This window comes from Pleurodeles waltl, chromosome 8 (assembly GCF_031143425.1).
Source record: "Pleurodeles waltl isolate 20211129_DDA chromosome 8, aPleWal1.hap1.20221129, whole genome shotgun sequence".
NCBI lineage: Eukaryota > Metazoa > Chordata > Amphibia > Caudata > Salamandridae > Pleurodeles > Pleurodeles waltl.
In genome coordinates this window covers 152,908,624-152,930,989 of record NC_090447.1, presented here as the reverse complement: position 1 = coordinate 152,930,989, position 22,366 = coordinate 152,908,624, and the positions used below count along the sequence as shown (strand labels likewise).

Here is a 22,366-nt window from a genome sequence, read left to right as displayed (position 1 = left end):
TTCCCTCATTTACGTGCAAATGTTTACAATTACAGGCCCCGCCACATTACATTATGGGCAGGATGTGGCGATGGGAGTACGTGAAAAGTTTCAGACTAGCTTTTAGGACAAGGTTGCATCAGATAAGATCTGCCAGTACTCTGCATGCTAGCAGTGTAAGAGTTGTAGCAGCTTTGCTGAGTTAGAACCTAGGAAAGCTGTTCAGGGCACTATGTAAAGTCTAGGATGTGTAATCTCATACATAAAAGTGAAAAACCTATTCCCACGAATTCCCACAGTAGAAAATAAAAATAACAGCATATGAGCTAAAGGCGGAATTTCACACCAGTGAAGTGATGAGAAATGCATGCGTTAATATTGTTTACAACTCAAAATATGCTAAACTTTATGAATACATATGGGTGGTGAGGAATTGTGAAATGAAAATAGTAAAACCAATTATGAAAACAAATGCAACTAGCAAGTAACATGTTAATATGCAGTAATTTGAGCTTAAACAACGTTTCCTAACATATCGTGGCACAAAAAAGCACACCACACTACATGACATCCCTGCACACCTTGATAGAAGTGTGGCTGCTCACTTGTTTCATGAAAATACATCCATCAGTATGTTGGAACAGGAGCCATTGCTTCCTGGAATGCCACATACTTCACAGTCTGTGTTAGGCCTGGCATCCTTGGAGTGATTTCCCTCCTAACTTTATTCCTTCAACCCTCCTCTTTTTCTGACTTCTGTTTTGGTGCCTTTTGGACTCTGCTCAGTTTATCACTGCTAACCAGGAAGCAGCACACTTAGAAAGAGGAAAATGCTTCTGAGGATTGTTTTGTGCAGGAAGGTGTCCTTTCATGCACTAAAACAAACCTGTCTGCAATCTAGGCACCCTTGCAATATGATACGAGGGTGCCTGCGATGGCGCTAGACAGCCAAAAGTGCACCAGCACTAGGAAAGCACTGGAATGGGTTGAATAATGGTAAATATGGTGCATTCCTGTCCTTTCGCCTGTGGCTTGCTGCATTATGTTGCGTGAATTATTGATAAATAGGGCTCTTAGTGCCTGCAGCCTGTCTCTGGTTCACATGAGTGGGTGTAGCTAACAGCTGGACTTTGTGTATTCCTCCTAGACAGCCCCACCCAAAAGAGAGCTTAGGCGTGCCTACATGGGCCATCACTGGCAGGATGGGAGGGCTTAGCTGGGCACAGCACTATTTATACTTGAAGAGGCTGTGTCCTACCTCCACACAAAGAGCTGCACACCGTCTGTAGTTAATCTGGAGCCAGGACAGGGAAGGCAGAATGCCTGTGGACTTCAAAGGGAAACATCTAGAAGTTTCTCCCACTTCAAAGGAAGGCCCAGGTAAAAATATTGGCCCCTAGACACCAACTCTTTAGTACACTTCTGGACCTGTGGATACTCTGCCATGAAGACTGCTGTGCTGGTGAAAGGACTGCTACTCTGTTGGTCTTCTGCCCTGCTGACCTTCTGCCCTCTTACCTGGGTGAGAAGGACTAAACCTTCATCTGTTAAACCCAAGATCCCAGAGTGACCCCAAGGGCTAGTTGGATTGCTTCCTTACTATAGCCTCAGGGACAAATGACCTTGAACAACCTTTAACCCAGTAGCTGTACTCTGCCATCTGTGAGTCCTACCCTGCCAAATGGTGGTGCCACCCTAGTCCTGGACCCTCGGAAGTTGGCCTAAAGGAGCTCTTCCAGCCCATCTGTGGATCCAGCAGAACCAATGCATCACCTCTGCTGCGCAGCGTAATCTGGAGCAGACCAGGCACATCACCCCTGTTCTGAGCTTTCTCTCAGTGCAAGAACTCTGCATCGACCTCGTAGCCTACATCCGAACCACCATTGCGCGAAGGTTCCACGATGCAAGCCATCACAAACCTCTTGTCAATGGCAGCCTCGATGATGACACAGGTTTTCGCATTGCAGCCTCGGAGCTCTTCAGAACTGATGCATCGGCTTAACTGGGTGATGCTTTCTCAAAGCCAGACTTTGCATCACAAGCCCTTGTCAATGGGATCGTCAACACTGACACAACACCTCACATCGCAGCTCTGCAGCTCCTTGGTGCCAACACAACACCTCAGCTGCGCTACGCATTCTCGACACAAGACCTCACAATGCTCCACAACCAGGACTTTAGATACTCCTGTTCAGCGGACCTAACTGGGTCCCTGCAGCCAGCCCACACTCCATTGCAGTTGGGCTGAACTTCTCACTTTATCCCGGTCCGGCACAACCAGATATCTAAATTGATGTGGGGTTTTTCTGGTGTTGTGATTTCACTTAATTACAGTTTGAAGAGCTGTATAAATACTTTACACATTGCCTCTAGGTTAAGCCTGAGTGCTCTGTGCCAAACTATCAGAGGGTTGAGCACAATTTAATTTGGTATTTGCTTGTGCCTCACCCTGACACAGATTTTAGTTGCTGCTTGAGTAGGGTTTCACCCCCTCAACCAGTAACTCAATTTCTTACACTCTGTGTCTGTGGGATACTTTGAGAAGGTGCAACATTTTACTGACGCACTGCATCTGACAATCAGCCTTAACAATGCGCAAGGGTAGCTGCAGTGGCTCTGAGCCAATATACAAGTTCACCAGACTAAATAAACTATTGCTGGCATCCTTGATGCATTGGCAAAAGATCTGTACTGATGTACGTCCCATGTATGTCCAAGAGTTACTGTAGGAAGGAGGAAAGGAGACTAGGGAAACGCCCTCTACGCCGACTCTTTAATAACAAAGTCCTGGTTAATGAAAGCAGAACAACGCTTTCTTTAACCACGACTTCGTTATTTTGTGCCTTAACCACGCATGTCCTGAACAACGAACATGCGTGGTTAAGGCACAAACAAGGGAGTCAGCTGAGGAGGACGACGCGGATGACGAGGCGATGACTTAGGTAAGTGGGGGGTTTTAGGTTTTGTGGCGGGGTAGGGGGTCGGGGTTTTAGGTTTTGGGGCAGGGGTGGAGGGTCAGGGGGTATTAGGTTTTGGGGTGGGGTTGGGGGGCGGGGCGTTTTAGGTTTTGGGGTGGGGGTGGAGGGTCGGGGGGTTTTAGGTTTTGGGGCGGTATTGGCGTTTTAGGTTTTGGGGCGGGGTGGGGGGTCGGGAGGTTTTAGGTTTTGGGGCGGGGTGGGGGGGTTTTAGGTTTTGGGGCGGGGTGGAGGGTTGGGGGTTTTAGGTTTTGGGGCGGGGTTGGGGGGGTGGGGCGTTTTAAGTTTTGGGACGGGGTGGAGGGTCGGGGGTTTTAGGTTTTGGGGCGGGGTTGGGGGGGCAGGGCATTTTAAGTTTTGGGGCGGGGATGGAGGGTCGGGTGTTAGGTTTTGGGGCGGGGCATTTTAGGTTTTGGGGCGGGGTGGGGGGTCGGGGTTTTCGGTTTTGTGGTGGGGTTGGGGGGCGGGCGTTTTAGGTTTTGGGGCGGGGTGGGGGGTCGGAGGGTTTTAGGTTTTGGGGTGGGGTTGGAGGGCGGGCGTTTTAGGTTTTGGGGTGGGGGGTTTTAGGTTTTGGGGTGGGGTTGGGGGGGCTGCCGTTTTAGGTTTTGGGGCGGGGTGGGGGGTCAGGGGGTTTTAGGTTTTGGGGTGGGGTTGGGGGGTCGGGATGATGCATGCAGGATCAATGGGTGCCTATTACTAATGCCTTTACCAGGAATGCCTTTACAACGAAATATCGTTGTTAAGGCATTCGTGGTAAAGGCATTAGTGGTAACAACGAGGTCGGTGTTCCGACCTTGTTGTTCAGGCACTTGTTGTTTCGGCAGGCGGAGTTCCGACATACAACCAGGAGACTACTATCATTGTCTTCTAGGGGCTGGCTTCAGGGCCGCATTAGCCACAAACTTTTCCCGCAGTCTCTTAGAAGCTACCCCCCTTTGTGACTGACTAGCTCAGTCAGACATCTCTGCCACCCCTACTACTGAAAGCACAAAGGTCTGCTCCATTTAAAAATTAGTATGTTAAGATCTTCCCAGACTTCATCTGTAAGGTTCATACTGGAAAAACAGTTTTAGAATTATTCATTCTACTGTGAAGTAGGTTGATTGGTAAGTGAAAATATGCCCTCTGTGCCCACCTGAACTCAACCTCACCTAAACCTTACCTTTATTAACTTCACCCTCAACAAAACATATACCTCATCCCTAACTCACCTATAGCTTACTTCAACCTCAGCGCAATGTCATCCTGCTCCCAAATTCACTTCTGTTTTTACTCAAAGTCTCCTCAACTTCTAAGTCAACTCAACCTCCTCAATGCCTCAAACGCAGCCTCAGAATTGGGCAAATTACTCTAGATGCAGACTGAAGAAATAGAAAACATATGGAAGAGATGCTGTCCAGAAACGCACATTATAACTCACTCCAACTGCAACCCCACTCATTACATCCTTACCTCAACCTAATCTCACCTCAATATGACCTCATGCCCACCCTCACCTCAAACTCAGCACCAATTTCAATCTATTCTAAACTTCACTTATCCACCTCACATCAACTAGATCAAGACGCAGCCTAACCTCAGCCTCAGTTAACATCAACCTAATTGTATCTGAACCTAGTCTCATCTCAACCTTAATTCACATCAATTTAATTTTATCTAAACCTATCTTCATCCCAATTTCACTATATTTCAACGTCTTGTGACCTCCCTTTTTCATGTAGATCTCACCGTCACCCCTTCCCATATCACCCATCCATCAACATCAACCACACGTCGACCTCTATTCATCCCTCTTCACACCAATCATAACCTAATAGCAGCCACAACAACCACTTCTATGTTGCTCACATTACCTCAATCTCCCTTTATCCTGCCTAGCTACTTCTGCATCTGATGCAGTTCTCTTCTTACTTGCCCATCTCACACATCTCCCGTTATCGCTTTCCCTCTTTCTTGTCTCACCCACTAATATTCATAAATGTTAGTGTTTACAGATTCAGACTGCTATGTGTAAGGGCTTCCCCCAAAATACTGACTTCAGTGCTTGTATCTCACCCAGTGGCAGAGCTCATTGTGTTGTTATAGTTAGGTCAGAGTTTCCATAGGATTGGCGGGTCTTGTTGTTTGACACTACTTGATGAATCTACATAAAACTTCCCCAAAAAAGTTATGGCATGGTCCCACGGTGCCGAATGATCGGATTGGCTGGCTGCAACACTGAGAGAAATTTTGTGGCCACCATTACAGGACTTGAGGACTCAGTCCATATATGCTGAATTTGATTACAAAATGGGATATAAGGGGACAGGGTAGGTGTACACACTGTCATTATAGTTAGGTCAGATTTTGCACATGAAAGCCATTTTTTGTGTTCTTAATTACATTTGATGAAACTGCAAAAACAAAGGTCATCCATTTTGCATTTTCATGCACAGTTTCACGCCGGTCCATCAAGTGGAGGCTAAGAGAAAAGGGTGTCCTAAAAGTGAGATTTTCTGTGTTAATTTCCACAGGAAACTTTACTTCAAATGGACACACTTTCTGACCCTCTGGCTGGGCTGATAACTCCTGTTTACAGAGAACCTCTACAAAATCCTACTTACCATCTACAGAAAAGATATGACCTCTCCAGGTTCAGTGGGCACAGAAGTAAACACTCAACTAAATTACACCAAATTGGGCAAGAAGTTAGAACTTTGCTCGGAAAGCATGATTTGTGTGACCTGGTGTAAATCCATTCAGCCATTTTTTATAAATTAGAATTTAAAGAGGGCTCAGCTCAGGTTAGGAAATGTTAGGTATGTCTGGGTGGCTGCTGCCACAGAAGCCCTACTGGACGTCTGAGGTACCAAAAAATAAGCCATTCTGATTGGCAGCAGAAGCTTTTTCTCCTGTCTGTCATTTGGTACTTCGGTATTAGTGCTGGTACTGCTGTACTGAATGATCTGATTAGGTGCTGATTACAGGACTTGGGAACATGATCTTCATGTCCTGAAGAAATTGTCAAAAGCGCACATAAGGGGGAAGGGTGGACACACCCTGACCTCCATGGCCATGTTGTGGAATTCCAAAATATTATTGTGGGTCACAACTACTGTGATACCAGCACCAAGTGCTGTGGCCCTCAGCAGCACTACCCTGTGGTACCATGGTACCATGATGCTACCCCTTTGATAGAGCAGTGCCACTACCAATACAGCAGTAACAGAAAACATTTAAAAATAAATTTACAAGGGTCTGATCATAGACCAGACCATTCGGCCAACCACTGTTTTGCAGGATGTAGGCCATATGCAGTGTGGGCAGGTCGCAAGGCCAACTCTCTGCTGCACACTGATGAAGGCCTTGTGCAGTGGTGGGGTGGCCGCTCTGTATTGGCTGGGGGTCAGTGCCTGGCTGCAGCGGCATTGCAGTTACGCCATCTCTAATCAGGTTACCCTTACATTCTACATTATTCAACAATCTATAGTGCCTCAAAATCTTCAGAAAAATTTTGCAAAAAACATTCACACATTATAAGCAACTCTCTCTACCTAGAATTTGTCTGTAGCACTATCTCTCAAATATTAAACATGACCACGTTCTCAGGCATCAACTGGTGGATAATACATTCTGAAGCTTTGCCTCGTCTCACAGTTTTATGTGACATGCTTTGGCTTTAACTGGTTCTGTACCGCAGACATAATGGTTACGTCCCGTGGCACAGTGCTCCTGTGCCGTGGGTGTAACCATTACGTCCCGGCACCGGATCTCAGACGGAGCACTAGTGCTCCCTCTGTGGGCTTCCCTCCCACACCCCCATGGCAGGGCTGGAAGTGGAATCGCTTCCCCTTCCACCCTGACCCACCCAACCTCCCCACCCCCAGTGATGTCTGATGACATCAGCAGGTCAACTCCTGTCGCAGTGGAAGCCGTGCTTCCAGCGCGACCGAGGAGAAACAGATTAGTTTCCCCTCGGTACGGGGGGCATGGGAGGCAGAGAGGCATGAAAAGGGAAGGAAAGGCTTTTTCTTCCCTTTTCATGTCTCTCTGAACATTCCTGCTCATGAGGATCGTGCTGCAGGAATGCCCACTAGACACCAGGGATGTTTGTTTACCATAGGTTAACAAAGAAGGGGAGCGGCCATTTCTGCCCCGAGGATATTAATTAGGCTGATCCGCCCCCGGGGGGGGGGGGGAGGCAGAAGCCACTAGACACCAGGGATGTTTTTTTATTCTTATTTCTATTGATAATAAGGTGAGCGACCCCTTAGGCAAGGGTGTCTCCCAGGGGGACAATTTTTTTATTAGGCCTTTTCTGACCCCCTGGGAGCAGATCGGCTTAGCCAGTAAAGGCAGAAGCCCCTAGACGCCAGGGATTTTAAAAAAATGTTATTTATATTGATACGGGGGCGACCCCTTAGGCAAGGGTTGCTCCCCGGGAGGAATTTTTTTTTGCAGGCCTTTTCTGTCCCGCCCCCCCCGGGGCAGATCAGCCTATATTAATTAGGCCGATCGGGCAGAAGCCATTAGGCACCAGGGATGTTTTTTATTTATTTATATTGCTTAGGGGAGCGACCCCTTAGGCAAGGGTCGTTCCCCGGGGGGGGGGGATTTTTTAATTAGGCCTTTTCTGCCCCCCAGGAGCAGATTGGCCTATTGCTATATAGCAGAAAACACTCTGGCACCAGGGATTGGTGTGTGTGTATGTGTGCGTTTTGTTTGGGGGGCAGCCCCTTGGGTAAGGGTTGCTCCCAGGGGGGCACATTACTATTGGGGGCAGATCGGGCCATTTTTGGAAGCCCCATCTGCCCCCAAGGGGTGCAGAAAGCCCAGCAGAGCCCAAGGAAGATATTTTTTTTTAAATAGGAGGGTGGGTGTATTGGCCATATCCCCCACCCCAAATAAATGGGGCCAAAGTTGTTCTGCCCACCAGTGGGCAGATGGGGTAATTACCACTGATCCACACCCCTGGGGGGCAGCACGTCTACTAGATGCAGGGAATTAAAAAAAAATAGTGTGGTGGTGGCTACCAACCAATATGGGCATGGTTATGCCCCCATCCCAATTGAAGAGGGTAACAGTCTTTCACCTCTCCCCCCCACACTAAAACATCTTATCCCACAGCAAGCAAGAGGACATTTGACTATTTTGGGTTTTGCTTTTACATTTGGGCCATGAGAGCTTGGCTAACTCTCAAAATTGTCCCACTTGGAATGGCGAGGGCTGCACTTTTTGGACTTTGGGGTGCTGCCACGTAGAAAAATCCACAAGACCTAGACACATCTGAAAACTAAACATCTGGGTGAGTCCAGGGTGGTGTGCTTCACATGCACCCCGTACCATTTTTTTACTCACAATGCCCTGCAAGCCTCCAACTTTGTTGGAAATCACACATTTTTTCCATATTTTTGTGATGGAACCTTCCGGAACCTGCAAGAATCCACAAAATTTCTACCACCCAGCATTGTCTCATCTATATCGATAAAAATTCTTCCCCACTTGTCAACCCTTTTGTACCCGCTTTGGTTCCCCCTCAATTTCAACATGTTTTTGGCTCTTCCCTATCACTGGCAATTGGCCCACCTACACAAGTGAGGTATCATATTTACCGGGAGACTGAGGGGAACGTTGGGTGGTAAGAAATTTGTCCTGGTGTGGTATTTCACACAGAAATGGGGGGAAAATGTGATTTTCTTTTTAGCGAAATTTGAGGTTTGTTGAGGATTCTGGGTAAGAAAACACTGGGGGATCCACACAAGTCACACCTCTCTGGATTCCCTTGGGTGTCTAGTTTTCAGAAATGCCTGGGTTTGGTAGGTTTCCCTGTTTGGCTGCTGAGCTCAGGACCAAAAACCCAGGTGCCCTCCCGCAAAAACAGGTAGTTTTGTATTTGATAATTCTGGTGTGTCCAGATAGTGTTTTGGGGCATTTCCTTTTGCGGGCATTAGGCCAACTCACACCAGTGAGGTACCATTTTTATCGGGACACGTGGGGGAACGCTGGGTGGAAGGAAATTTGTGGCTCCTCTCAGATTCCAGAACTTTCTTTTACCAAAATGTGGAGGAAAAGTGTTTTTTGCCCACATTTTGAGGTTTGCAAAGGTTTCTGGGTAACAGAACCTGGTAAGAGCCTAACAAGTCACCCCATCCTGGATTCCCCTAGGTTTCTGGATTTCGAAAAATGCACAGGTTTGGTAGGTTTCCCTAGGTGCCGGCTGAGGTAGAGGCCAAAATCCACAGCTAGGTAATTTCCAAAAAACAGCTCTGATTTCTTTGGGAAATGTGATGTGTCCACATTGTGTTTTGGGGCATTTCCTGTTGCGGCCGCTAGGCCTACCCACACAAGTGAGGTACCATTTTTATCGTGAGACTTGGGGAAATGCTGGGTGGAAGGAAATTTGTGGCTCCTCTCAGATTCCAGAACTTTCTGTCACCAAAATGTGAGGAAAAAGTGTTTTTGTGGTCAACTTGTGAGGTTTGCAAAGGATTCTGGGTAACAGAACCTGGTGAGAGCCCCTCAAGTTACCCCATCCTGGATTCCCCTAGGTGTCTAGTTTTAAAAAATGCACAGGTTTGGTAGGTTTCCCTATGTGCTGGCTGAGCTAGAGGCCAAAATCTACAGCTAGGCACTTTGCAAAAAACACGTTAGATTTCAATGTAAAAATGTGATGTGTCCATGTTGCGTTTCCTGTTGTGAGCATTAGGCCTACCCACGCAAGTTAGGCACCAATTTTATTGGGAGACTTGGGGGAACACAGAATAGCAAAGCAAGTGTTATTGCCCCTAGTCTTTCTCTAAATTTATTTCTTCCAAATGTAAGACAGTGTGTAAAAAATACATCTATTTGAGAAATGCCCTTTAATTCACATGCTAGTATGGGCACCCCGAAATTCAGAGGTGTGCAGATAACCACTGCTTCACAACACCTTATCTTGTGCCCATTTTGGAAATGCAAAGGTTTTCTTGATACCTCTTTTTCACTCTTTATGTTTCAGCAAATGAAGTGCTGTTGACTCAGTATAGAATGAAAACCCACTGGAAGGTGCAGCTCATTTATTGGCACTGAGTACCTAGGGTTCTTGATGAACCTACAAGCAACCAGAAGAGTCCAGCAGATGTAACGACATATTGCTTTAAAATTACTGAGTAAAACATGGAGAAACATGGCTGGTTTTTTCACCTTAATTTCAATATTTGTTTTATTTCAGCTGTTATTTTGTGCAGGAACATCTTGTAGGATCTACACAAATTACCCCTTGCTGAATTCAGAATTGTGTCTACTTGTCAGAAATGTTTAGCTTTGTGGCATCCAGCATTGGTTTCACACCCATTTCTGTCACTAACTGGAAGGAGGCTGAAAGCACAAAAAATAGTAAAAATGGGGTATGTCCCAGTAAAATGCCAAAATTGTGTTGAAAAATTGGGTTTTCTGATTCAAGTCTGCCTGTTCCTGAAAGCTGGGAAGATGGTGATTGTAGCACCGCAAACCCTTTGTTGATGCCATTTTCAGGGGGAAAAACCACAAGCCTTCTTCTGCAGCCCTTTTTTCATATCTCATTTTTGTTTTTTTAAACAAATTGTTTGCTATATTTTGGCTAATTTCTTGGTCTCCTCCAGGGGAACCCACAAACTCTGGGTACCTCTAGAATCCCTAGGATGTTGGCAAAAACAGATGCAAATTTAGCGTTGATAGCTTATGTGGACAAAATGATATGAGGGCCTAAGCGCGAACTGCCCTAAATAGCCGAAAAAAGGCTTGCCACCTGAGGGGAAAAAGGCCTGGCAGATAAGGGGTTAGACCACAATCTACTTTCAAACATAGCTCGGAAACCCACATGAAGTGGACTCAGTCTTTACCTTGTTTAATATGGAGGACTGCTTGTACCCAGAACTTTACTGGTTGGAAAGCTGTGCACCATATAACTTTTATCATGCACAGCATTTCAATTATCTCCAGTTCTTACGCTATTTTCATTATATGCATTGACGTGTGCGTGAAGTAACTTTATGCTGTATATGAATATTTGCTCTTTACTCACAGCTTCATTTAAAAAAACAAATTATAAGGTTTATGGAGTGGTGTGAATAGCAGTATCATTGATGATGTCATCAGTGAGTTGATCAGTAATGTCATCAATTATGCCTTTTGAGATACCATCGGGGATGTCATTAATAATGTCTTTTAACATGCCATGAATGTTGTGATTTGTGAGATCATTCAACTTTAACTGGCAAATTTAAAAGCTTTTTCAGTTTTTAAATGTTAGTTCTTTTCTCTCATTTCAACACCTAATTATGATGTCACTTTTCCCTTTGTTTTTTCAGCGAATTTCTGTTATTTTTTAATATAAGCTAAGATCTTATAACTCTATTTAACTTTACTGTTAACCGCTGGTTTAAATTCTGGGTAAACAATTACATTAATCAGTACCTAATTATTATTGTATATAAATCAAGAATTACTGAGCATTAGTCTGTTAAACAAAGAAACATTCTTCTCAGAGCTTTAACTCTTGCAAACACTTTGTACTCTGGAGACTATTGTGAAAGAACTTTAGCTCAGTAATTGGCAAATGTTAGTTTACTACTATCCCCCAAGATGCCTCTTTCCCTACAGACAGTAATAATTAACTGCCGAGGGAATTTACTTTGGCTTTTTCATTCATTTTAAACACGATTCAGTTCAGAGAGAAAACACAAGAATAGTTCTAAGTCCTTCCTATTAGTCTCAAGGAAAATGTATTCCATTGGGAATGAAACTCTGAGAAAGAAACGTACCATACCTCTATAACTTACTTTTAAGACAGCTGGTTCACTTTTGTTCCCCGAGAACTACAAAGTGCCACGAGGCGTGAGCCCTGGATCCCTGCATTGAAGGCGATGGCTTTGTTCTGGCATGCCTCGTTATTAGGGAGCAATCCGAAAACTGCAGGGCGGGCTGCAGGCCCAGAGATCACAGGTAACTGAGAGCTGGTTCTGCCGGCCCACGCTTTCATTCATCCAATTTATAGACCAGGGGTCACTGACTTTACTATCTGAAAAGTTGCATAGAATTCTTCAGAGAAGACACTTTTGCTTGAAAGTTAAGCCAGTAGGGAAAAAACATTACAAAACAGAAACACAGGCGTAAACTATGGACACTGAGGAAAGATTCCTGAAATGTGCACTTCAGCATACATTCACGTATGGCCTAAACCTGATTGGTCCAGTCTTGGGGGCGGGGGGGTAATTCCACACCGGGTCAAACACCACTGTCTGGAAGTACTATCTCCAGAGCTCAATATCACCACTCCTTAATTCCAATGGTCAGAGCTGGTGGATAATGCATGTTTTGCTGACAGCAGAGCTCGGAAACACCAAGAGGCAAAACACTTTTTAACTCAGAGATATTTCAAGTTCATAATATATGCACTGAGAATGCCAAAAAGAAGCTCACAGACTTTTTTGGACTTGTTTTGAAAAAAACACTGCTACTCCAAAAATGCAAAAACAATTCATTTTACTGCAAAGATAGATCCGGCAAGTAATATACTGTAGTTTTTATAGTTTGCAACCTCAATTTTATTGAACCCTTTCGCTGCTAGGCCTTCCTCCCCAGTGCTAAGCCTTTTTATGGCTATTTGGGGTATTTTAAATTTAGGCCTCCATAACCTATTGTACACATAACCTAACCATGCCAAATGTGTGTCCTTTTTTCTCGGCATTTGATGGATTCTAAAGGTAGGCAGGGTTTGTTGATTTCCCCTGGAGGGGACTGAGAAAATTTCCAAAATATAGCTACATTTTCAGTTTTTGGGAAAAATGGGGAAAAGTTCTCTGGATAAAAGGGTCTTTTTCATAAAATGGTATCAATGAATGATTTGATATTCTAGAGTCACCACCTCCAAAGCTTTCAGAAACATGCAGAGCTGAATCAATTTTTTACCACAGTTTTGGCATTTTTCAAAGAGGTAGCCCATTTTTCCTATTTTTATGCTTTCCACCTACCTCCAGTTTGTGGTGAAAATCAGTGTGAAACCCATGGGTGATCCAGAAAAGCTGTATATTTATGAAAAGTAAACAAAATTCTGAATTCAGCAAGGGGTCATATGTGTAGATCCCTCAAGATTTTCCCAAAGAAACTAACTGATGAAATAAATAATTATTGAAAACGAATAGGAAAAAACAGCCATTTGTGACAATGTTTTCAACTGTAACTTCTTGTCAAAATGCCCGATTTACAAACACAATGTACCACTACATTTGCTATATCATTTTGGATGTGGGGATATATAGGGTTCATAGGTTCTCCAAGAACCCAGAGCCGACAACTGAGCTGCACTGTGCAATGTTTTTACATTGTGTACAGAGTGTAGACAATTTCATGTGGTGAAATATGTTGAGTGAAAAATGGGTATCAATGTAACTTATGTGTTACTGAAATGGGCACAAGATATAGAGTTTAGGAGCAGAGGTTACTTGTACATCTCTGAATTTGTTCTCCACTGCGCAGACCTTTAGCACAATATTCATATCTTGTGCATATTCATTTAATTTCAGTTTTAGAACTCGTACACAAAGACAATTCCAGGCTTATTGACAAATGCAAAAATAAGAAAATAAATGATGTGCCCATACTTTTTTATTTTAGAAAAACAGTTCCCCTACTTTTTGTGAAAATACAACAGTCCTGGGATGGTTAATTTGGACAGCTGAAATGCTTCAGCTGGAGTGTAAGGCAGGGAGCTTCCTGTGCTGTGAAATCGAGGGAGGGACAGACAGCTAAACTAGCTTTCTTGTTAGGGGGCCTGCTTGCTTGAAATAAATGTAAATGTGCAAATCTGCTTAATCTGCAATTGTAAAGGGTTCTTGGAAGCGTTATTGGTTTTAATTGATGGAATCACTTGAAGCTTCCTGAGGATACAGATGTATTCTTTCTTTATAAGGGAGCTACCAGTTAATCCTAAATGGTTGAAGGTGTGTCATCCCAATGCTTTGCTTAACGTGGTCAAAGATGTTCTTGCCAGTAAACTACCAAAATTAAGATAAAGAAATCCCCGTGACTGTGTTCAAAAACTCAGCCTGAGAAGGGACAACTTCAGAGTGAAGACTCCTGACTGGGCAAGCAACCCCAAAGCGCCGCCAAGCCTACCTTAAGTTCTGGGCTGAAAGCACACATTTCTTGTATAACTCTGGCTTGGTTATATAAGGGACACTCATGATGAAGGCACATATCACACCTATGGGATTCAGTCTGGAGGCAGGAAGCCTCATCATCAGGCTGGTACTGCACAGCAGTTAGTCAGGTTTAATGGCAGATCTAGCAGCATAACGAATCTCGAGTCTGAGCCTCTCCAAGGCCTTTACAAAGGGTTGTTCACTTAACTTTGCTATATACAGAAACAAACTCTGATCTTATCAAGCAGTTTATAAGCCTCAACTGTATTAATCATGGACTCTTACAGTGTATCCCTATCCAAGAAGTTAGTTTCATGCACAGCAAATTTCCCAGTTTACACCATTTAGTATCCAAGATGGCAGAAGTCTCTGTTTGGAAGCAAGAGCTCTTTATTTCGTTTTAGATACTAGCATGATGTAAAGTGGTAGATTTATAAATGCACTTCATTGCATGCATACTAAAAAGAGTAGATAACAAAGGCCTCTCCAAAACTAAATTTCAGCAGCAGTAGCAGGAGTCAGGGAGTGATAAAGCTGGAATGTGCCATGTGCTCACACCAAAAACAACATGAAGCGGCCTGCTGTCACATCAGGCTATAAACACAAAAGCAACACTAAAATAATAATAAAGTAAGCACAAAAAACTAAACGCAAAAGCAACACTAAAGTAATGATAAAGTAAAAATGAAAACACTAGCACTGAAGGGAACTACCTTGCGTGCAGTTGTGTCGTTTATGAAACAGCAAAATGCAGTCTCTCGAAGTGAAGTTAGACAGTGGTTAAATTAGACTGCCCCATGCTGTACGCTTTAGTGGGTGGAAGCAAAATGTGAATGACACAAATACAGACCAATGGAGGGTGAGAGCTGGCTGAAAGCCTTTTTAAGAAAGTACATTATACAAATAATGTTAATAAAATCAACATTTCTTGGTTGATGCTAGACCTAAAAAATCTTTCGTAGGGGGCAGCCATATAATTTTAGCAAAATCAAAAGGTCTTGGCTAAAGCCATACCTAATTAAAACTTCCATACAGGGCAATCAAGGTTGCCTACCTCCTCGAGAAACTGTCCCTTCACTTAAGTTGTGCGAAAGAGAGACAACATGGTTAATTATACTAAACAAGTTGAATGCCAGAATATTTTACTTAAAGTATCCTCTTTAATGTAACATAACCTGCTCACCACAAGACAGCCACCACTACATAACACGACACAGCATGCACAAAGCAACGCGTAGTCAAAGCCAGGCGTATATTCTCCAACGAAACAAATCTAAACTTGGAATTTCCATAAATATGAAACTTACTGGAATGCAAGGAGCGCTTCAGTGAAGGTCATTTTGTTTTCTTTCTTTCCTTCTTTTTCCTTCTTAACTTTTTTTCCTTTTTTACCTCCTTTTTTGCCCATTTCTTAACAGTCTGCCTGCACTATAAAAAATACAAATGTTCAATGAGAATACACTTTTAGTTTTACAGAGACAACAAATGCAGCTCTATGTAATAGATTTAACAAGATGGTTAGCAAAATAGTATATTTACAAACGATATTACGGAACATACCTCGTATTCATTTGTAATATGAAAGTGACAGTGACAACATAAACAGCTCTGCACAATGACAGAGGTAAGAAACTAAATAAAGTACATAAAGGTTTATTGTAATTATTACAATGAGGAAACGACCAGAATACAGAATATCTCAAGATGTGCACTCCAGATGCGGAGAAATGTCTCACCACACAACAGATTCACTTCCCAACCTCTGAAAGAAGCTGAAGACACAACTCTACTAAGAGCATCTCATCCAGCACGCTGAGGCTCCTCATTGATGCTCTTGTGCCCTGGACTGAAAGTGATATTTACCCATAAACCTGGCCCTTGGCACACCACTTTGGTCCTGTCTCTTAGCCACTTACCTTGGATAAAGGAAGGCTAAACTGGTATCCAGTGGTGCGGATATATGGAAGCAGTGGATGTATGCAAACGTGCGCATGGGGGAAGCCTCTTCCTGAGCCTCCCAAATAATGACAAGCAGCAACCCTGAGTAGAGCCATGTGCGAGGCAACCTTTCTTGGAATAGGTCTTTGCTGTGAATAACTACTTTAAGGACAAAATCTACAGGGAAGGAAACATGGACCACTTTGTGGATAGAACAGGCCACCTTCATCAGCAGACCGTCCTCCTCAAGCAGTCTGTAGCATTGTTTTAAGAGGGAATAATATAGTTATATGTGTCTTACTATTGGAAGACGCCTATGTGCAGATCTCCTAGACAGAGAAGTATTATGCACTGTCTGAACAGACTTTCTAACCTTCTATCTCAATTATCCATCAGAGGACAGTCATTACCGCTGAATCCCATTGGGAGAGGGTACAAATCTGACTAAGAGTATCAAGGTATGAGGAGCTCCAATTATCCAAAACCATGGATCAGAAAATATATCACCCTTTTTTCACTTCTCAAGTGATGATTCCGCAAAAGAAGACCTGAGGAAATTGAGTTTTCGGATCAGGAATCAAGACACATGATAGCAGTCGTTGCCAAAGCTCATGGGGCTCACGTAAGTAAGAGAAATGTACTTTTCAGAGAAATGGAGTGCATATACCATTGCTCCCCCTTCTAGCAATGAATTATGCTTGCATTGGTTATTCTATGGTAATGGCACTAACATACTCCACTAGAAGTTGGACGGGTGTCAATCTGTTGAGTAGTTTTCAAGAAATTAGATTTTAAAAAGGGGCTCGGGTTAGGCATGAAGGGTTCACATGTTAGAAAAAGCCAGACTATGCTTTGACAGTTAAGGATTCCCAGGATATTGCCAGATTCAAGAAGTGAAAGAATACTCAGATCCTGTTGGCCAAGGGAATTTTTCTCCCATCAAATCTGATAGGCTGCCACAACATTGAAAGGACATGTGATTTCCATTACAAGACTTAGGGACTCTTCCTCGAGTCCTGAATAAAAAATGAAAAGGACATATATTCGTGACGTGGCAGGATATTTGAATCTCAGCAAGGGATTTGAAGATTCTCTGCAGATTAGAGGATCTGCAGAGGATTGGTAGAGGATCCCAAACCCAGAACTGGCCAGGGCACCAGGGCAGGAAAACTTGCCCTGGAAGACCTTGTGGCCAACTGCTGAACACAGCTGAAGACCTGCACAGCAGGGGTTAGTTGCAAATTTTCAAATTTGAGGAAGTTACCAAGGACATTTATAGAAAGGTTTAGGCAACTCACACTTGGGCCTATGCAAAGGGCTTTCTGCATGCATAATTGTACATACACTACAAAAGTGCATGCGAAATAGACTTTTGGGCATTCCCCATTTTCTGGGGGTTCTTTCACCTCAGGGAATATTTTTCCTATGGAGAAACATTTCCTCAACACCTCTATCCATCCGCATTTTAGTGGTGTTTTGAGTCCATTCCCACCCTATAAAGGGATTAACTCATGTCCTTGGCAGGAATAAATCTCTGAGAACTTGCACCTCTTTCCAGGGTGGGAATTGGTCAGAAACAAGTTTGTGAAATCCAACATACTCCAGAGTTTGTTGGTGTCCCCAAACATTTCCGGCTTGGACCATCAACTCCTCACGCCTGAAGTTGGATTTACCCATGCTTAATATTGCACCATCATGGATTAATGTTGAAAATGGGAATTGTGGCTCAAATTTCACATTGTGTGTTGTAATTGCACCAGTAAATCAAACCATTTGCATGTGTAAGGTAAAGTTACATTTAAAGTTCCTGGCTGTGTTGACTTTGTAAAGCAGACCCTATTTGTTATCAACTGTTTGCATGTTGCTGTTTTGCTTTGTTTGCAAACTAATGTGATTGTCTTCATCTATTTGTAATTCCTAGTTCTTTTATGAGTTAAGAGTTATGCGGGGTCCGCTGGCTTCAAGCTGTACCCCTTCGCACACAAGGACTTGGTTTGCCACCTCTGTGAGCTATGCCTGTTCCCCTGCCCATTTTCCTTGTCGCCTACCCTTTCCTGAACTTTTCTAGTAGTCTGAAACAGTTGAACGTGTAGCGCCTAACAAATCAGCAACCATTCAATTAACTCACTGACCTCAGATCTTTCGCACTTTCTCAGTTTAACACGAAGACACGTTCGAACGGCGGCAAAAGCATATTTACCTGCTTTCAGTTAGGATCTATATTAACTTTTTTGAGGATGTAAACAAAACGTTGCACCCACCTTCTGTTACTGTTTCTTTCTGTTTTTCCTTCCTTGTTTCTGATTTGCCAGGACATTGTTGTTTGTTTGAACATTCTTCAATCTCCACAGCAACAACACATGGCATCGACTAGAGCTTATGCAGCAAAGATGTTTATAAGTGTATTGCCGCCATCTTCTGGATATCTACTGAACTGCACTGGAATAGTAAAAAAGACTGGAGTTTTCGTGCCTCTTCTAAGCATCGCAGCAATAAATGAGCTATGAATAATTAAATTTGATCAGTAAAGATCATTTATAGCCATATTTAAAGCCATAAATATGTGGTTATGGAGACCTTTGTCATTTGAGCTATTAATTATTTGTCGTTATTTCCCAGCAGTAAAAAGAGCCAATTGTGTGGTCCCCATTCAAAAACTGATTTGGTAACCAAAACAGATTTGACACTAATTTAATACGAAGTGTTATTTGTAACCTTTTTCTAAAAGCACCCGATTATTCACAAATAACAATAAAATAGTTTGACACTATAATGGAATTTAACTCTGACTACACTTGAACTGTAGTGGAACTGAGTATCGTGATTACTCATTCTATAAATTGATTTGTTATTTAGTAGTAATGAAATGTTCTTGTAAAACGATTATAATCACAAGGCCAGTAGACACAAAAATACAAATTTGTATTAAGTAAATGAATGAGTACTTGAGTGTATGCAGTATTTGTTTTTTTAGGTATCACTTTGTGATTTTCTTAATTGTTTAAGGAAAACAATAACAGATGTGTTGATACGGTGAATGTTACTAGAATTATTAATCTCACCAGTTGAGCAAAAGTGTAACAGAGTAAAATATAGCGTCACTGTATGTGGTAGATTTCAGTGATTGTCTTATTAAATTGTACCTTTTGCATCACTCTTCTTTCTTTTCTCCAATATCACTGTGATTTTGACAAGTCTCTCGCTTGGTTGAATCTGGAGTGTAGACGCTGTAAGGTTATAGATTCTCTTTCAGGGCTGCAGTTGTTTAGTGCATTTCTGATTGGCAGTCTTTAAGACACAATAAGCGACAGCAGTTTGTTTTAACCCTTCCACCCCGAGAAAACTTTTGTTTTGTTTAGGGCGGTGTGCATACAGCGGCTTCTGTCTTGCACATGTTTATGGATATAATGGACATAATTTATTTACGATGCTTCACTCTTTTTTAAATGCATTTTAGTATATTTGTTCATAACATAATATATAGTTAAACAGTAATAACGTAGCCAGACCACAATCTTAGGTACAGAAATAAAAGCAATATTCAAGCTACAACTTAAGCAGGTGCACGGCCAAACACGCCTAGGAGTATCATGAATTCAAGTTTGTGAGGCGTGAGATGGTTGTGTAGTGTTAAATTCTCCTCTCCTCTCCTGGGATATGTCCGTCATTTCACATCATGCTCGCAAATCATCCTGCAGCCTTTCACCTGTCCCTGCATCTTTCTCCGGACTTCTTCCACCAAGGACCACTCAGACATCTTTATAGCACAATGGCAGAGAAAGGGCCTTGTGTTTGCAACCGGTGAATCACTATCTTACGCTTGGCCAGCACCAACAATAAAGATATAAACGTAACATATATTTTCTCTTCATATATGGGGGGTGTAATCCCATTATACAGTGTATCAAAGAGCATGCTAACTGTACAGTTGGAATAAATGACAAAGTTTACACCGCCTTCCGCCCATTACTGGTTGACCCCGGGGCAAGCCTAAAGCAGGTACATGTAATCTGCTCCAGTGTGCTTGTCACCTAGGGTGTTAATCTAAAGTGCGGGGTATAATTTGCTAAGCGTTTGTGGGGTGAAATAGGCCTGGTGTCAGGTGAAAGTGGTCATTGCTAGAGACCAGTTGTGATGCTGTATTACTCTAGTCCAGTGCTTCCCAAATTTTTAACAACCACAACAAACCCACGTTATAGAATGAAAAACGTTAGTGATCCACCTACCTTTAATAGACATGAGGCACGAGATGGTTAAATGTAACTAAAGCATGGTGTGATAGTGCTCTGACATCTGCAGACAGCACACTTTCCATGGAAATTGCCACTAAGGTTGCACAGTCATACAGGTTTACTGATAACTGATAATTATACAGCACACAAATAATAATGTGTAAAAATCGAGTTTCTGTGAATATTTATCATTTGTGCATCACCAAGAAAGTGCCTCGATTTGTTTTGATCCTATTATGTGTTTTCATCCCGCTTCATCATTACAAAAAAATGTGCTTCGTTTTTGCGTTCCGAACTGCTGAATGTGTGCAGTTCATTTACTTCTGTTTACATTGTGTTGTGTTGCAAATAAACTGCATCGTACAAACTTTCCTTTCACGCTCTTTGTTACATAATTCACTTCACTGTTCTTTCTCTGACTGCACAGTAAGAGGAGGTTATAAACATCAACTCCTGTGTTACAAAAACATGAGCAACACTTTATGGGAAGAAAGAGCCTGACATTTGACCTCTGTCAGTGAAGTGCAGCAAATATGACAAGATATATACAAAATTTAAAGGCATCGTCATTTATTGCTTAGTCTTTCACAACCCACCAAATATCAGCTTGCAACTCACCAGCGGAGTCGTGACCACAGTTGGGAAACACTACTATTGCCCACTCAGGGCTCCTAAATGGGAGCCCAATCCCTCACCCACACGGCCCTCACCAGTAAAGGTTCCATCACCTGATCGTGCATCTTCACCTTCTATAGACAGGAGACACATCTGTCCCCATCCTTAAGGTCCAAAATCGCTTGCTCTGTAAATGAGTGGTAGGGGGGAAGGAATGGGGGTTGGAGCATCCCGGGAATAATTCTTAGATCCCACGGACCACAAATGCTATCCTAGCAAAATAAGAAATTGCCCTGGGCCACTGAGAATTTTACTGTAGCTTCTTCAGACGTAGGGGTCCCCCAATTTCCTGCACCCACAATTAACTGTCTTGCTCCATTCTGATGAATATCCAGGAACAAATACGAGTCATTGAATGGCTGACTGAACTGAACCCCGAGTGTGTGATGCCCTGCTTCTTGAGTGTGCAGTGTGTGCCAGACCAGGTTACACCTGCAGATCTTTACTTTTATTGATACAATTTGAAGAATTAATCAAACAATTATATAATTGCATACACGGAGAGTGTGTGTATTTGAACTCTCTTTTTTCTGTAAACTGTTCTATAAGGAGAAGGCAATAAGGTGTGACTTCCTACTCAACACTACAGGATACACTACTCTTACCTCGTATAGAGGGGTCAGAGGAAAAGCCCCTTTCATACCACATTTTCAAAACCAAAATTATTTTTTTGCCTGTAGCTGATTTTTTTTTAGATTGATGAGGAACTGGCATATAACCAAACATTAACGTTTTGCAAAAACCATGGCAAAACAAGAATTGCCAGAAGGCTGGTGGCCAACGCTAGATCTACTGGCTTTGCCAATGATTGTTGACAACTTTTGCTGGCAGTGGTGGAAGATCTGAAACGGCGTCTGGATCTAGGGTGTTCGGCTGCCATTACTCTCTTAGACCTTAGTGCAGCCTTTGATACTGTAGACCAGTGTTGTCCAACCTTTTTATCGCCGCGGACCGGTAAATGTTTGATAATTTTTCCGTGGCCCGCTTGTCCCATTGTGTGACAAGCGGGCCACGGAAAAATTATCAAACATTTACCGCCCGCCACAGTGGGGAGGCCCGGTGCCGATTGATCCGCGGCCCGGGGGTTGGGGAACACTGCTGTAGACCATACCACCCTTCTTCAAAGAACATAAAATGCAGGTACTGATGACATGGCACTAAAATGTCTCACCTCCTTTCTGGAGAATCATACCTTTCAGGTACTAGATCGGGCCTGTTTTTCCAAACGTTTGCATCTGAATTGTACAGTACCACAAGGGTCTTCTCTAAGCCACACGCTTTTCAATCTTTACATGTACCCACCTGCAGAGATTGGTTGTTCCAATGGGTTGTCACTGGTTTCGAGCATTCTGAAAACCTGATCCAGTGATGGTGCCATCCTTCACTAAAAATTTCTGTTTCTTCAGTGCAGCACAGCCACACCTACATC

General features: G+C 43.1%; 1 protein-coding gene across 1 annotated transcript in view; it reads right to left on the bottom strand.

Moving 5' to 3' along the window:
* Nucleotides 1-18,387, bottom strand: part of CCDC83 (coiled-coil domain containing 83) — a 104,819-nt gene extending 86,432 nt beyond the window's left edge. The window contains exons 1-2 of the mRNA XM_069203978.1: nt 18,292-18,387; nt 15,400-15,520 (exon numbers count right to left, since the gene is read on the bottom strand). Of these exons, the coding sequence (XP_069060079.1) occupies nt 15,400-15,500 (101 nt within the window). The 5' untranslated portion in view covers nt 15,501-15,520; nt 18,292-18,387. The remainder of the gene's footprint in view (nt 1-15,399; nt 15,521-18,291) is intronic.
* Nucleotides 18,388-22,366: the final 3,979 nt, after the last annotated feature.